Raw genomic sequence first — 14,558 nt, 5'->3', positions numbered from 1 at the left:
AAAGTTTCGAAAATGTGAGCAGGTAAATGCTGATGGGAGGCAGGCAAAAAGAAAAAGAAAAAGAGGGAAGGGAAGGGGAAAATTCTTCACACAGTGAGTTGTGATGCTTTTGAATTCGCTCCTAGGGTTATTGGTTGAGGCAGAAATTATGTGAAGATTAGATTAGATTGGCGTATGAAGAAAAGGGGGGCTGAACGGATATGGGAAAAAGGCGGGTAAATGTGATTGGGACTATTTGTTGGCAAGGAGGCTACACGCCAGCACAGACTGGATGGGCCGAATGGCCTGCTTCCATAGAAACATAGAAAATAGGTGCAGGAGTAGGCCATTCGGCCCTTCGAGCCTGCATCGTCATTCAATAAGATCATGGCTGATCATTCCCTCAGTACCCCTTTCCTGCTTTCTCTCCATACCCCTTGATCCCTTTAGCCGTAAGGGCCATATCTAACTCCCTCTTGAATATATCCAATGAACTGGCATCAACAACTCTCTACGTCAGGGAATTCCACAGGTTAACAACTCTCTGAGTGAAGAAGTTTCTCCTCATCTCAATCCTAAATGACCTACCCCTTATCCTAAGACTATGTCCCCTGGTTCTGGACTTCCCCAACATCGGGAACATTCTTCTCACATCTAACCTGTCCAGTCCCGTCAGAATCTTCTACATTTCTATGAGATCCCCTCTCATCCTTCTAAACTCCAGTGAATAAAGGCCCAGTTGATCCAGTCTCTCCTCATATGACAGTCCAGCCATCCCTGGAATCAGTCTGGTGAACCTTCGCTGCACTCCCTCAATAGCAAGTACGTCCTTCCTCAGATTAGGAGACCAAAACTGAACACAATATTCCAGGTGAGGCCTCACTAAGGCGCTGTACAACTGCAGTAAGACCTCCCTGCTCCTGTACTCAAATCCCCTATCTATGAAGGCCAACATGTCATTTGCCTTCTTCACCGCCTGCTGTACCTGCATGCCAACTTTCAATGACTGATGTACCATGACACCCAGGGCTCGTTGCACCTCCCCTTTTCCTAATCTGCCGCCATTCAGATAATATTCTGCCTTCATGTTTTTGCCACCAAAATGGATAACCTCACATTTATCCACATTATACTGCATCTGCCATGTATTTGCCCACTCACCTAACCTGTCCAAGTCACCCTGCAGCCTCTTAGCGTCCTCCTCACAGCTCACACTGCCACCCAGTTTAGTGTCATCCGCAGACTTGGAGATATTACACTCAATTCCTTCATCTAAATCGTTAATGTATATTGTGAATAGCTGGGGTCCCAGCACTGAGCCCTGCGGCACTCCACTAGTCACTGCCTGTCATTCTGAAAAGGACCTGTTTATCCCGACTCTCTGCTTCCTGTCCGACAACTAGTTCTCTATCCACATCAATACATTACCCCCAATACCATGTGTTTTGATTTTGCACACCAATCTCTTGTGTGGAACCTTGTCAAAAGCCTCTTGAAAGTCCAAATACACCACATCCACTGGTTCTCCCTTGTCCACTCCATTAGTTACATCCTCAAAAAATTCCAGAAGATTCATCAAGCATGATTTCCCTTTCATAAATCCATGCTGACTTGCCATGCACCGACACTGTCATTAATCCCTTTAGTTGAGGTAGAGTTGCACAGGACATCAGCTGCCTTTCCTGACCCCGTCCCATTGGCCTTGTTCATACATGAGCTCAGACCTTGCGGGAGGCAACAGACCCACTGTCCGCACAGGTCTGCTTCCCAGTGCAGATTGCTGGATTGTGAGCAAGAGTGGGAGCCCAGGCTGACTTCCTGCCTTCCTGACCCCGGGTACTGACCCCAACTGCTGCCTGAAGGTTTGTGCAATCCGATCGCCACTCACTGAGCAAATATGCAAACGGCTCAGCCACATCATTAAGATCAGTGCTAACTACATTTGGAGCCTGCTTTTGACCGAGGAAATCGACCAATGGGGGGGAAAGAGCTGTCAAGGCAGAGTTCGATTTAACTCTTTGTTTCCCGCGGCTGGGAGATTAAGGGGGCGAAATTGCCCCTTTTATCGACAGCCGTTAGTGTCTCCGGGAGGCGCTAATCGGAAGCAAAATGGATTTCGACTGAGCGCAGCGAAAAATCGCCCCCCGCGGAATTGGGCGGGTTTTGCGGAGGTGCCTGCTGGGAGCGCCTGCTGGCCATCAGCACTCACATCGCCCACTTACCGCCCCGGAACTCAAATGGCCCCACGCAGCGTACCTTAGCGCCTGGCGGTGGCAATGAACGCTGAATCAGGGAGCGAATGCAGCAGCACTCAAGGCGCCATCTTGGAATCTATTTTCCGTTGGCCATTACTTTTTTCTGCTTTCGAACAGTTAGGCAGAGTGGCTGGTGGACTGACAGCAGCGATACTTTGCTCAAAGATCGTTTGCCTCTTAACCTTTCCCCTGTATCACCCACGGCAGTTTTGAAGTTGAACCATTTCTGCCGCTTCATGGGAGCTGCGCTGGCATCGACCGCCTGCTCGGACTTCACCGTCACAGGATGCTACGCCAATTACAGAGGGAGAGGCATCGAGAGAGGGAGAGAAAAAGGCGACAACTAAGAGAGGGAGCACCACAGGGAGAGGCCCAGGGAGAGGCCCATGGAGAGGGAAAGGGAGGGGCCCAGGGAGAGAGAAAGGGAGGGGCCACAGAAAGAGAGAAAGAGAGGGGCCATAGGGAGAGCGAAAGGGAGAGGCCACAGGAAGAGAGAAAGGGAGGGGCCAGAGAGAGAGAGAAAGGGAGGGGCCACAGGGAGAGAGAAAGGGAGAGGCCAGAGAGAGAGAAAGAGAGGGGCCATAGGGAGAGAAAGTGAGGGGCCACAGGGAGAGAAAGGGAGGGGCCACAGGGAGAGAAAGGGAGGAGCCACAGAGAGAGAGAAAGGGAGGAGCCATAGGGAGAGAGAAAGGGAGGGGCCACAGAGAGAGAGAAAGGGAGGGGCCAGAGAGAGAGAGAAAGGGAGGGGCCAGAGAGAGAGAGAAAGGGAGGGGCCACAGGGAGAGAGAAAGGGAGAGGCCCAGGCAAATACAGGGAGCAGCACGGGGAGAACCACAGCAACACTTTGTCAGAGGAAGAAGGCACCACAGGGATGGCAACAGGAGATCTTACTCTCTCTGGTATTCCGGCAGCAGGTTTCCTACATCAATTTCACTGAGGAGCAGTGTGTTCGAAGGCTACTTTTCAATAAGGATGTAGTCACAGAGCTCTGCCATCTCCTGCAACCAGACCTCGAGCCTCAGACCAGGGTAAGGACAGCTCTCTCAGTGGCAGTCAAGGTCACCATCATGCTCAATTTCTGCACCAGCGAATCCTTCCAGTGTGCAACAGAAGACATCTCCAACATTTCCCACTTTGCCGTCGGTCGCTTCATCCGCGAGGTCACAGATGCTCTGTACAGTGCTTCCCCTGTGGCTGCAGCATCACTAGTGTCAGGGCCAGAGATACAGAGGGCCTGTAGGTCGCCCTCGACCAGCTCTGGGCCTGGATGGCCCGGCTGCAGACTGCACCTCAGGCTGGGCTGGCTGGGTGACGGGCAGTGACAAATGCAATGGCGGAGTGGCAGTGGTGGGATCAGGAATGCTGTCCTCCTGAGAGACACAGTAGGTTCCTGACCCAGTGCCACGCCCCCGGGGCAACACCTCAGCATCCCCACCAGTCTGCTGGAGCACAGACTGCTGGGCAGCTGCGACACTGTGAGATCCCCGGTGGACTGTGGTGGACCCAGCGGCGACGGCAGCAGTCAGAGCTCACGGGGCGTCCAGCTGAGACTGCACGAGAGCAGTCTGAGACTCAACGCCACCAATCACTGTCTGCAGTACAGCACAAAATGATGCGTTGCTTCCGCCTGTGCTGCAATGGAAGCTGCCACATCGCCCATAACACGCATCATGAGGTCTGGATCCGCACGGTCTCTCTGGGAGTCCACCATCGTCTCCACACTGGCAATGATGGGCTCCATGATGTGCGCAGAGCTGTGTGCAATGCGGGAGACGGATTTCTCCACGCTCCTTACCACTTCCGACAGGTTCTCGGGCACCCTTGCCATTGCACCTATCATGTCGCAGTGCATGGCCATCACCCTTTGTGTGAACGTCTCCCCATCGAGGTTCTCATCTGACTCCTGTGCAGCAGAACTCGTGTGTGAACTCGCTCTCCGGGGAGCTGGCTCCCGAGGTTCCCTTTCCCCTTGACCGTGCTGCAGCCCACTGGGCCCCGGTGCAGCCCCCAGTGCAGACCCCTGCCCTAAGCTAACCTCTAGGAGCGCGTAGTGCCAGTATCTGAGCTGGTGCCTGCGGGTAAGAGAAGCAGTGATACAGTGCTTGCCTCCTCCTCCCCCTCCTCATCCTCCTCCCCCTCTTCTCCCTCATGACTCGGTTGGGGGCGGGGGAGGGGCTCAGGCACAGGCTGCTCGTTGATTATCTGAAAGCATAAATGGCACAAGAGATGCATTAAGGTGAGGGCAGGGGGCAGGAATGGAGCGAGGAAGGCAGACAGAATGAGGAGGTGGAAAGTGATAAAGCCTTGTGGTTTAACGGGGAAGTGGGATGAGAAGAGGAGATAAAGATACCGTTGTTGCCCCCAGTGGGCTCGATTTTTCCTCCGGACATGGTACCCACCACCTGCGGGCCAATGAGCCGCAGCACTCGCTCCTCCAGGTCGGAAAGCTGGCGCAGTTCAGCTTCCCCACTCCTCCAGTCCGCTGCTGATCCATCCTGTTGTGTGCCATCTTGGCCTGCAGAATAAAGGAAGCTGTGTGAGTAAGAGTCCAGTGATGTATGTGGAAGATATGCCTGCCATTGTTAAATAGCTGTGAATGTAGGCAAGGTGTGAAATGAGGCTGTGACTGTGAGTAGGCACAGATGGTTGGTGGTTGCCTGCTGGGTTAAGTGCTGGTTTGCAGAGTGTGCACAGGACAGAGGCTCAGAGGCTGGTATGTAAGAGTTGTGCAAACATGTACTCACCTTGACCACCCGAGTGAGGTCACTGAATTTCTTCCGGCACTGTGTTGGGCTTCTGTTGACCACGGTGCTGGCCAACATCTCCGAGGCTACCTCTCCCCACATGGCACTAAAGCCCTGTGGAGTTGGTCTTCTCCCAGATGGATCCACAGTGCCTCCCTCCTTCTCCCCACTGCCCCCACCAATGCCTCCGATGCCAGATCATTGAGATGAGCGGCCCTTCTCTGAGTTATTGAAGCAGCCATAACACACCTTCCTTGCAGCTCTCAGTCAGCTCCAGAAATGATGAGGATGACCAGGTGCTGCCTGAAACGACATCCCCTTTAAGAACTGGATTGAGCAGCAGGCTGAATATGTCAGGTGAAATTGGGTGCTGCCCCGGTAATAGCGCCCTGCAGCGCCCCACTGAGGCCATTAGCACCTCCGATACGGCCTCGCTACATTTCCCAGGGAAAAGTGCCCAATTTACCACAATTTTGCAGCCCATCTCACCGGGCGCTAAATGTTCAATCAAACAAAATTTAGCGCCCCAACACGACGCTACCCAATTTTGCTTCTTAAGTGTTCATTCAATCTGTTGGATGGGCCAGTCTGCTTCCAGTGAGAGGGTTGCCTTTGTTAACTGTGATATATTCTTTATGACCTCACAACACACACAGTAGTCCAAGATAGCATTCCTTTAATTCTTGTTGTAAACAGCAGAGGCTGCATTTCCCACAGTAGTCCACTAGATGGAACTATATTACACTTCTCCCTCATTAATGAAGAAGTAATTATAACAAAATAATCATCATACATAACTTGCATGTTTATACATAACAAAAGATATGGACTCATTTTGCCATATTTACAAATTAAACTTACCCACTTGTTTTCTATTTCAAAGAGGATATCTTCGCTCTTGAACAGAACCTTCCAAACATGGTGACGAACTTAGACTCATTCTAGGCTGATCCTGAGGAAAGTTTTCCTTCAAGGGATACCCTTGATTTACATTTGAACTCTCAGACTCAGCCTTAAATTCTGACTATCTCTTGGACTTGTTTCTAGTACATTTGATGTAGGATTTGCTACTGGTACTGTACTTGTAACAAGACTATCTGATGAGTCAGAAATAATCGAATCATTCCAACTTTCAACTTCTTCCACATCTGTAGGTAAAATATGATCAATGTGAACAAACCTAACCTGTCCATGATCAAACATCTTGACCAAATATGTATGAGGACCACATATCTTCACCACTCTTCCTGATAACCATTTTAACCATTTATGGTGGTTCTTCACTCTCACCTTCTGATTTAATTTCACACTTCTCTCTCTTACTCTACGTCTATCATGATTCTCTTTAGATAAGTCATAGTGAACTAACATGGTGCTTGTTACAAATTGGCATTTACACTCCTTCAATGCTGTGTCGCATTCTTCTGACCACTTCCAATGGACCTGTTTTTTCAACAGCTCATTCATGGATGTAATACTGTAGCCAAATTTGGTAGGAACTTCCCATAATAGTTCAAAAGACCCAAAAATGATCGCAGTTCACTGACATTCTTGGGAGTGGGTGCATTTCTGATTGCATCCAGCTTTCCCTTGGTTGGATGTAAACCATCTTTGTCTACTCTGTACCCTAAGTACTCCACTGAGTTTTGAAATAACACACACTCGTACTCTGTGCTTCTCTAGCCATTTGAGCACTTCATTCAATATGTTATTATGCATTTGCCTGTTTGTTGCTGAAATGAGTATGTCATCTAAATAACATACCAGCCCTTCAATGCCTTGCAAAATCTGGTTCACCACTCCTTGAAATATGGTGGGGGTGGAAGACACTCCAAACAGTAGCCTATTAAATTGATATAGGCCTAGATGAGTATTTATAGTCAAGCATGACTTGGTCTCCTCATCTAGTTCAAGTTGTAAGTAGGCATTCGTAAGGTCCAACTTTGAGAAGATCTGACCACCTGTCAGTGTTGTGAACAAATCTTGGCAATGTATTGGGGAGGTTACCCTCGAGAACCTGGTTTACGGTTACTTTATAAATACCACACAACCGTACCTTACCATCGGACTTAGGTACAACAACAATGGGTGTAGCCCAATTACAGAGATCTATCTTAGAGATAATGTTCTCAGTCTCTAGTCTTTTGAGTTCTTGCTCAACTTTCTCCTTGAGTACATATGGTGTAGGACATGGCTTGTAGTAAAGTGGTCTAGTGTCCTTCTGTACCCTGACACTCGCCTTGAAGCCTTGGATCGGACTGCCTGTTTCACAGAACACCTTCGGATAACTCTTGATGACATCATCCTTTGATGCAAATCTTGTTTCAACACGGAAAATCTAATTCCAATCCAGCTTCAATGATCCCAACCAATTTCTTTCTAGCAAGGCAGGCTTGTCTCCCGTCACCACTAAGACAGGCAAGCTCTGAAATTGATCCTTGTATTTCACCGGTACGGTGATACGACCTACCACAGGAATGTTCTCTCCTGAGTAGCCTCGCAGCTCTATCTTGGGTTTCTCCATGGGAAATCATGCAATTTGTCGAGATGTAGTGATTCCGGAACTACGCTCACAGATGCACCAGTGTCGATTTCTATAGGTATCTTGGTTCCTGCAACATCTATTTGGATGAAGATATTTTCAGAATTGCTGTTAGGTACCTGTGAGTGTGCTCCTGATGACGTGTATCTCTTCATCCTGTTGTTTTTCTTCCATGCTATGTAGTCTCTGGGGATTTCTACTTATAGTCTTGAAAGTTGGTTTACTCTTCAGTCGGCATGCCTTCACAAAATGCCCAGTTTTCCTGCAGAAGAAACACTCTGCCTTCACATATGGACAACTTTGAGCAATGCGTTGTCCCAGACACCGATAGCATGACTTCAATGCGCTGCTCCCGGGGCCCAACTGCCTTTTACTTTTAACCTGCAGGCGATTCACTTCGGTTGTCTGACGACTGGTAATGGTGCAAAATTCTCGGGAATATTGGTCGGCCACATCCATCGACATAGCTGCCTGACAAGCTAAATCAAAAGTCATTAGGAGTTGTCAATAACTTTTTTCTGATCGCTTCATTTTTCATCCCACAAACAAAGCGGACATGCAATGCTCGGTCCTGAAAGTTTCTGAAATAACAGTGCATCAATAGCTTTTTTAATGCTACAATGTACTCACTGATACTTTCATCGGTTAACTGATCTCGTACTCCGAAACGATAACTTTCAGCAATTTCCAGGGGCTCAGGACTGTAGTGCTGTTCTAACTTCCTTAGAATCTCCATTAGTGATGTGTCCTTTGGCTTGACGGAAACAAGCAACATTTTCAGGGTTTCATACACCTCAGGACCTGCTTCAGTCAAGAAAATAACCCGTTGTCTTTCCAACACCACCCGGTTACGGTTTTCACCATCGGGGACTTGGATGATACTATTTGTTATATATGTAAACCTTGTGTAGCCATCAGAGGGCTCATTCCCTGGAGTCCCAAGGGATACCATAATCCCTTGGGAGCACTGGTACTTAAGGAGGCCTCACAGGCTGGAGAGGCACGCTGGAGACCTGCAATAAAAGACTACGGTCACTCTTTACGATGAGCTCACAGCACCTAGTCAGACACTTTATTCATACTTCACACTATTCATGGTAAAAAAACATTTCTCGTTGGTCCACATACGCTCCGAAGGTTTCACGGTCACGATGGAATTCACCCAAGTGCCCTTTATTCCCATAGGCATGGTCATCTGGACTCTGGCAGTTCAGCCAAGTGTGCTTGTAATTTACCGTGGATTTTTAGCTGTTCTGCAAACAAAGTCTCCCTGTTGTTTGGCTGGAATTATCCACCAACAAAAATTTCAGCTTGGGAATCCGATTAGCCCATCCTTCATCGCCAATGTCATATAGTCGTTATGACCTCACAAGACACACAGGACTCCAAGATGGCTCCATTCCTTTTATCCTTGTTGTAAACAGCAGAGGATGCATTCCCATAGTGGTCCACTAGGTGGAGCTGTAGTCCACTAGATGGAACTATATTACATTAACGTCTAGACTCAACTATTCCAATGCTCTTCTGGCCGGCCTCTCAGCTTGCACCCTCCGTAAACTCTGCTGCTCATGTCCTAACTCGCACCGAGTCCCATTCACCCATCAGCACCCCCCTCCCCCCTCCGCCCCCCCCCCCCCCCGCGCTCGCTGACTTACATTGACGGCCCGTCAGGCAACGCCTCGATTTTAAATTTCTCAGCCATATTTTCAATTCCCTCCATGGCCTCGCCCCTTCCCTATCTCTGTAACCTCCTCCAGCCCCACAACCCTTCGAGTTGTCTGCACTCCTCCAATTGTGCCCTCTTGAGCAGCCCCAATTTTCATCGCTCCACCATCGGTGGCTATGCCTTCTGTTGTCTAGGCCCTAAGCTCTGGAACTCCCTCCTTAAACCTCTCCACCTCTCTACCTCTCTCTCCTCGTTTAAGGCGCTCCTTAAAACCTAGTTCTTCCTGTCCTAATATCTCCTTATGTGGCTTGGTGTTAAATGTTGTTTGATAACGCTCTTGTGAAGCACCTTGGAATGTTTTACTATGATAAAGGTGCTATATAAATGCAAGCAGTTGTTGTTCACTTTAGTAGATGGACCATGTACAGTAGACACCTCAAAGAGCTGGAGAAGTACCACCAGCGCTGCCTCTGCAAGATCCTGCAAATCCACTGGGAGGACAGACGCACCAACATCAGTGTTCTAGACCAGGCCAACATCCCCAGCATTGAAGCACTGACCACACTCAACCAGCTCCACTGGGCGGGCCACATTGTTCACATGCCTGACACGAGACTCCCAAAGCAAGCGCTCGACTCGGAACTCCTACACGGCAGGCGAGCCCCAGGTGGGCAGCGGAAACGTTTCAAGGACAACCTCAAAGCCTCCTTGATAAAGTGAAACATCCCCACCAGGTGAGTTGGGTGAGGGGGTGAGAGGGGTGTTGGGTGAGGGGGCGAGTTGGGTGAGGGGGTGAGTTGGGTGAGTCGGGTGAGTTGGGTGAAGGGGCGAGCGGGGTGTTGGGTGAGGGGGTGAGTTGGGTGAGGGGGTGAGTTGGGTGAAGGGGCGAGTGGGGCATTGGGTGAGGGGGTGAGTTGGGTGAGTCGGGTGAGTTGGGTGAGTTGGGTGAAGGGGCGAGCGGGGTGTTGGGTGAGGGGGTGAGTTGGGTGTTGGGTGAGGGGGTGAGTTGGGTGAAGGGGCGAGTGGGGTGTTGGGTGAGGGGGTGAGTTGGGTGTTGGGTGAGGAGGTGAAGGGGTGAGTTGGGTGAAGGGGCGAGTGGGGTGTTGGGTGAGGGGGTGAGTTGGGTGTTGGGTGAGGGGGTGAGTTGGGTGAAGGGGCGAGTGGGGTGTTGAGTGAGGGGGTGAGGGGGTGAAGGGGTGAGGGGTGAGTTGGGTGAAGGGGCGAGTGGGGTGTTGGGTGAGGGGGTGAGTTGGGTGTTGGGTGACTGCACTGCCCATTGGGGTCCTGAGCTGTACAGACCTGGGAGCTCCACATTCCGTTGCCCAATTTCTGCTGGTCGCTCCCAATTCCAGCAATGCTCTCGGGCCAAGGAGGAGAAGACTGACCAGCTCATGTTCCCATCAGGATCGCTGGGAAACCAGATGATACCAGAAACGTGAGGGTATACCCATTGGGAAAGGATGGACAGGCTGGGTCTTTTTTCTCTTGAAACGAGAAGGCTGAGGGGTGACCTAATAGTGATTCTTAAAATGATGAAAGGTTTTGATGGAGTGGATACAGAGAGAATGTTTCCACTAGAGGCCATCGATATAAGATAGTCACCAAGTAATCCAATGGGGAATTCAGGAGAAACTTCTTCACCCAGAGAGGGGTGAGAATGTGGAACTCACTGCCACAGGGAGGGGTTGAGGCGAATAGTATCGATGTATTTAAGGGGAGGCTAGACAAGCGTATGAGGGAGAAGGGAATAGAGGGTTATGCTGATAGAGTTAGATGAGGAAAGACTGGAGGAGGCTCGAGTGGAGCATAAACGCCGGCATGGACTGGTTGAGCTGAATGGCCTGTTTCTGTGCTGTATCTCCTGTGTAATCCTACATAAACGTGAGCCAACACTCTGGGCTCGGTGGGTAGGATCCCCCCCACATTCTAACAGCACACCATTGCCCAGCGGCTCGGCGTGCTGATGAAGAATGGCCACTTCGGCCAGGCCACCTGAGGGCGCTCACACCCCAGCACCTCTCTCTGACTTCAGGGGACTGCGAGGGAAACTGCTCAGGACGGAAAGACCATTCAGCTGAAATGTAACCTCCTCTGCTGTCTGACAATCAGAGCCATTAGCAGATTGATTTTCAGCTGAAGATGAGGTCAGGGATGGACGACACAATTTTTGATTAAAGAGAAATCAAAGACTGAAGCCGTGGCTTTCAAATCGCCAATAGAAAAAAAAATCATTTTTGAGCAAATGCATTTACAGTATTATAAATGACAGTGAGTTGAAGGCGGTGATTAATCCCAGTCATTCTGGTGACATCATTACTCGCAGAACTGAGACCTCAGGAGTGTGTGAAAAATGAGTGAGACTCTCGGACTGAACCACCTCACCGAAAGGCAATAATCAGGCCAGGAGATCAGAAAATGAGAGGTGATCTTATCGAAACGTGTAAGATTATGAGGGGGCTTGACAAGGTGGATGCAGAGAGGATATTTCCATTGATAGGTGGGACTAGAACTAGGGGGCATAATCTTAGAATAAGGGGCCGCCCATTTAAAACTGAGATGAGGAGGAATTTCTTCTCTCAGAGGGTTGTAAATCTGTGGAATTCGCTGCCTCAGAGAGCTGTGGAAGCTGGGACATTGAATAAATTTAAGACAGAGATAGACAGTTTCTTAAACGATAAGAGAGCGGGCAGGGAAGTGGAGCTGAGTCCATGATCGGATCAGCCATGATGGTATTAAATGGCGGAGCAGGCTCGAGGGGCCGTATGGCCTACTCCTGGTCCTATTTCTTATGTTCTTATGTTAACCAACGTGTAAACCAGGCTTTTGCCGAGAGCATTGCTGCTTTTCACGTGGGACTTTAAGCCGAGGCCTCGGGTGGATGTAAAAGATTGCATAGCCTTATTTGAAGGGGAGGTGTCCCGATTTCCTGGCCGATATTTATCCCTCAGCCAACATCACTAAAAAGCAGGTTGTTTGTGGCATCTTGCTGTGCTCAAGGTGGCTGCTGTATTTACGATAGAATGGTGACTGCGCTTCATAAAATGCTTCATTCGCTGTAAAGTGCTTTGGGAGGTCCTGAGGTGCTGAAAGGCACTGTCGAAATGCAAGCCTTTCTTTACTTTAAAAATAAATCAACGCAGTCAGCAGGTCTAGCAACTCTCGCACTCGCTGCAACCACCTGCAGTGTTTCTATTAATAAGAAGATTTTAATAGGGAACATTTGTGCACAGGTGCTTTCGATTCTCACCACCGAACCTGCAATATCTCACTTATCGAGAAATCTTTACGAATCAGTAATACATATTACATACAATTATATTAGGTGTACAGCACAGAAACAGGCCATTCCGCCCCACGCTCCGTGCCGGGATTTATTCTCCACCCCTCCCACCCCTCTCCATCTCACCCCATCACCATATCCCTCTATTCCTTTCCCCCTCATGTGTTTATCCAGCCTGCCCTTAAATGCATCGAAATCCCTTAAATGAATCAGAAGATTGAGACTGAGGAAGAGAGAAATTTGCGCACAGCCAGCTCCCACAAACAGCAATATGGTAATTACCAGATAATCTGTTTTTCTTATGTTAGTTGAGGGATAAATATTGGCCCCAGGACACCGGGGAGAACTCTCCTGCTTTTCTTCGAAATAGTGCCATGGGATCTTTTACGTCCACCTGAGAGGAAAGACGGGGCCTCGGTTTAACGTCTCATCTGAAAGACGGCACCTCCAACAGTGCAGTGCTCCCTCAGTACTGACCCTCCGACAGTGCAGTGCTCCCTCAGTACTGCCCCTCCGACAGTGCAGTGCTCCCTCAGTACTGCCCCTCTGACAGTGCAGTGCTCCCTCAGTACTGCCCCTCTGACAATGTGGCAGTTCCTCAGTACTGCCCCTCCGACAGTGCAGTGCTCCCTCAGTACTGCCCCTCCGACAGTGCAGTGCTCCCTCAGTATTTCATTGGTTGGGAAGTGCTTTGGGACGTTTCCAAGCTGTGAGTGGCACTATATAAATGCAAGTCCTTCTCTCTGAGTTAGTTTATCACAACCAGGCGTTACACTTCGTCTCGGAAACCCTAGTCTGAGGAAACCGCCTTGGTCAGGATCACCATGGAGGGACTCCTAATGGAAGCAAGGGCTCTGGGCGAAGGCTCCACCAGGCTTGTCCATGGGACCCCGTGTCAGCTGTGGCTCAGTGGGTTCACATTCACTGTTCTCAGCTCAGAAAGGGAGGACTGCCATTTGCGAGGGGTCCTGAGAGATGGCCACAGGCTGGGAAACCACATCGCAGCAGGACTCGGTCACTGCAGAAGGCGCGGGGGATCCAACAGTAGAGGTATGAGCCTTCCGTCCTGTACAGTTGCTGGAGCTGCTCTGATGAGTGTCTCAATAACCGGACGTCATAGCTTTAAAATCATTGGCAAGAGATCTAGAGAGAAGATGCGGAGAGTTGTCGGGATCGGAAATGCTCCACCTGAAAAGGTGTTGGAAGGTGAGTCCATTAAATAACTTTATCAAGGAGGTGGACAGGTACTGGAGGATGAGGAAGTTACAGGGTGCGAGAAAAATCTGAGGATGTGCAACTAAGCACGGCTGCTCTATCAAAGAGCTGGCACAGACACGTTGGGCCGAATGGCCTCTGTCATGTATGCACCCGGGAGGATGCTCACAGATTTGTAGAGCTCTCGCAGCGGGCAGTTCGGAAGAGCCTCCTCGTAGGACTGCTCCTGGGCCTGGCCAAGGGGGCCATCAGCCGGTCCAGGCAGCGGGCGGACGAGGGGGTCGTTCAGCCCGACTGCCTGCCTCTCTTCCGCGGTTACATCCGAGCCAGGGTGTCCCTGGAGATGGAGCACGGGGTGTCCACCGGTACGCTCGCGGCCTTCCGCGAGAGGTGGGCGCCGGAGGGACTGGAGTACATCATCACCCCCGGCAACCAAATTCTAATTTGAATTAAGTTGAAGGTCAAAATGGAATTTGTTTACTTGTCAGTTTTAGTGCCCCCTCTAATCAGGGGACATTTGATTGATGGTTTCAAGTAAAATAATTGAAGACCTGTTGATTGTGCCCTTCAATAAAGGGGGCTCTTGATTTTAAAGTTTTACACAAAAGAGTTGTAGAGCTGTAACATTGTGATGTTCACAAGACTCAATAAAACCCCAGCCACTTGTGTCTAGGTCATCCATGATGAGGTATGCAGCAGATGAACCGGTAATGTGTAGCGTGATTGTTAAACCTTTGTTAATAAACCGAGTTCTTAATAGCAATGTGTTGCTATGAATTCTTAAGCAAAGAACCCATGAAGCAAATACATTACAGCCTCCTTCGGTGCTGTAAGTTTCTATGATTCTGGAGACTGAGTCCGCCTGGATGTAAAGTGG

The 14,558-nt window shown here is 49.7% G+C and overlaps 1 protein-coding gene across 3 annotated transcripts in view; it reads right to left on the bottom strand.

Moving 5' to 3' along the window:
• rims4 (regulating synaptic membrane exocytosis 4) overlaps nucleotides 1-14,558 on the bottom strand; it is a 225,497-nt gene that overhangs the window by 172,396 nt on the left and 38,543 nt on the right. Inside the window, exon 1 of one of the 3 annotated variants that reach the window (XM_070872497.1) lies at nucleotides 1,681-1,708. The exons of the other annotated variants lie outside the window; for them this stretch is intronic. Within the exon in view, the coding sequence (XP_070728598.1) occupies nucleotides 1,681-1,693 (13 nt within the window). The 5' untranslated portion in view covers nucleotides 1,694-1,708. Of the gene's footprint in view, nucleotides 1-1,680; nucleotides 1,709-14,558 lie in introns of those variants that run through there. 3 annotated transcript variants of the gene reach the window in all.

Source organism: Pristiophorus japonicus, unplaced genomic scaffold, assembly GCF_044704955.1.
Source record: "Pristiophorus japonicus isolate sPriJap1 unplaced genomic scaffold, sPriJap1.hap1 HAP1_SCAFFOLD_322, whole genome shotgun sequence".
In the NCBI taxonomy this organism is placed as follows: domain Eukaryota; kingdom Metazoa; phylum Chordata; class Chondrichthyes; family Pristiophoridae; genus Pristiophorus; species Pristiophorus japonicus.
Note: the sequence above shows the minus strand (reverse complement) of the source record. Positions and strands in the feature narration are given on the sequence as shown.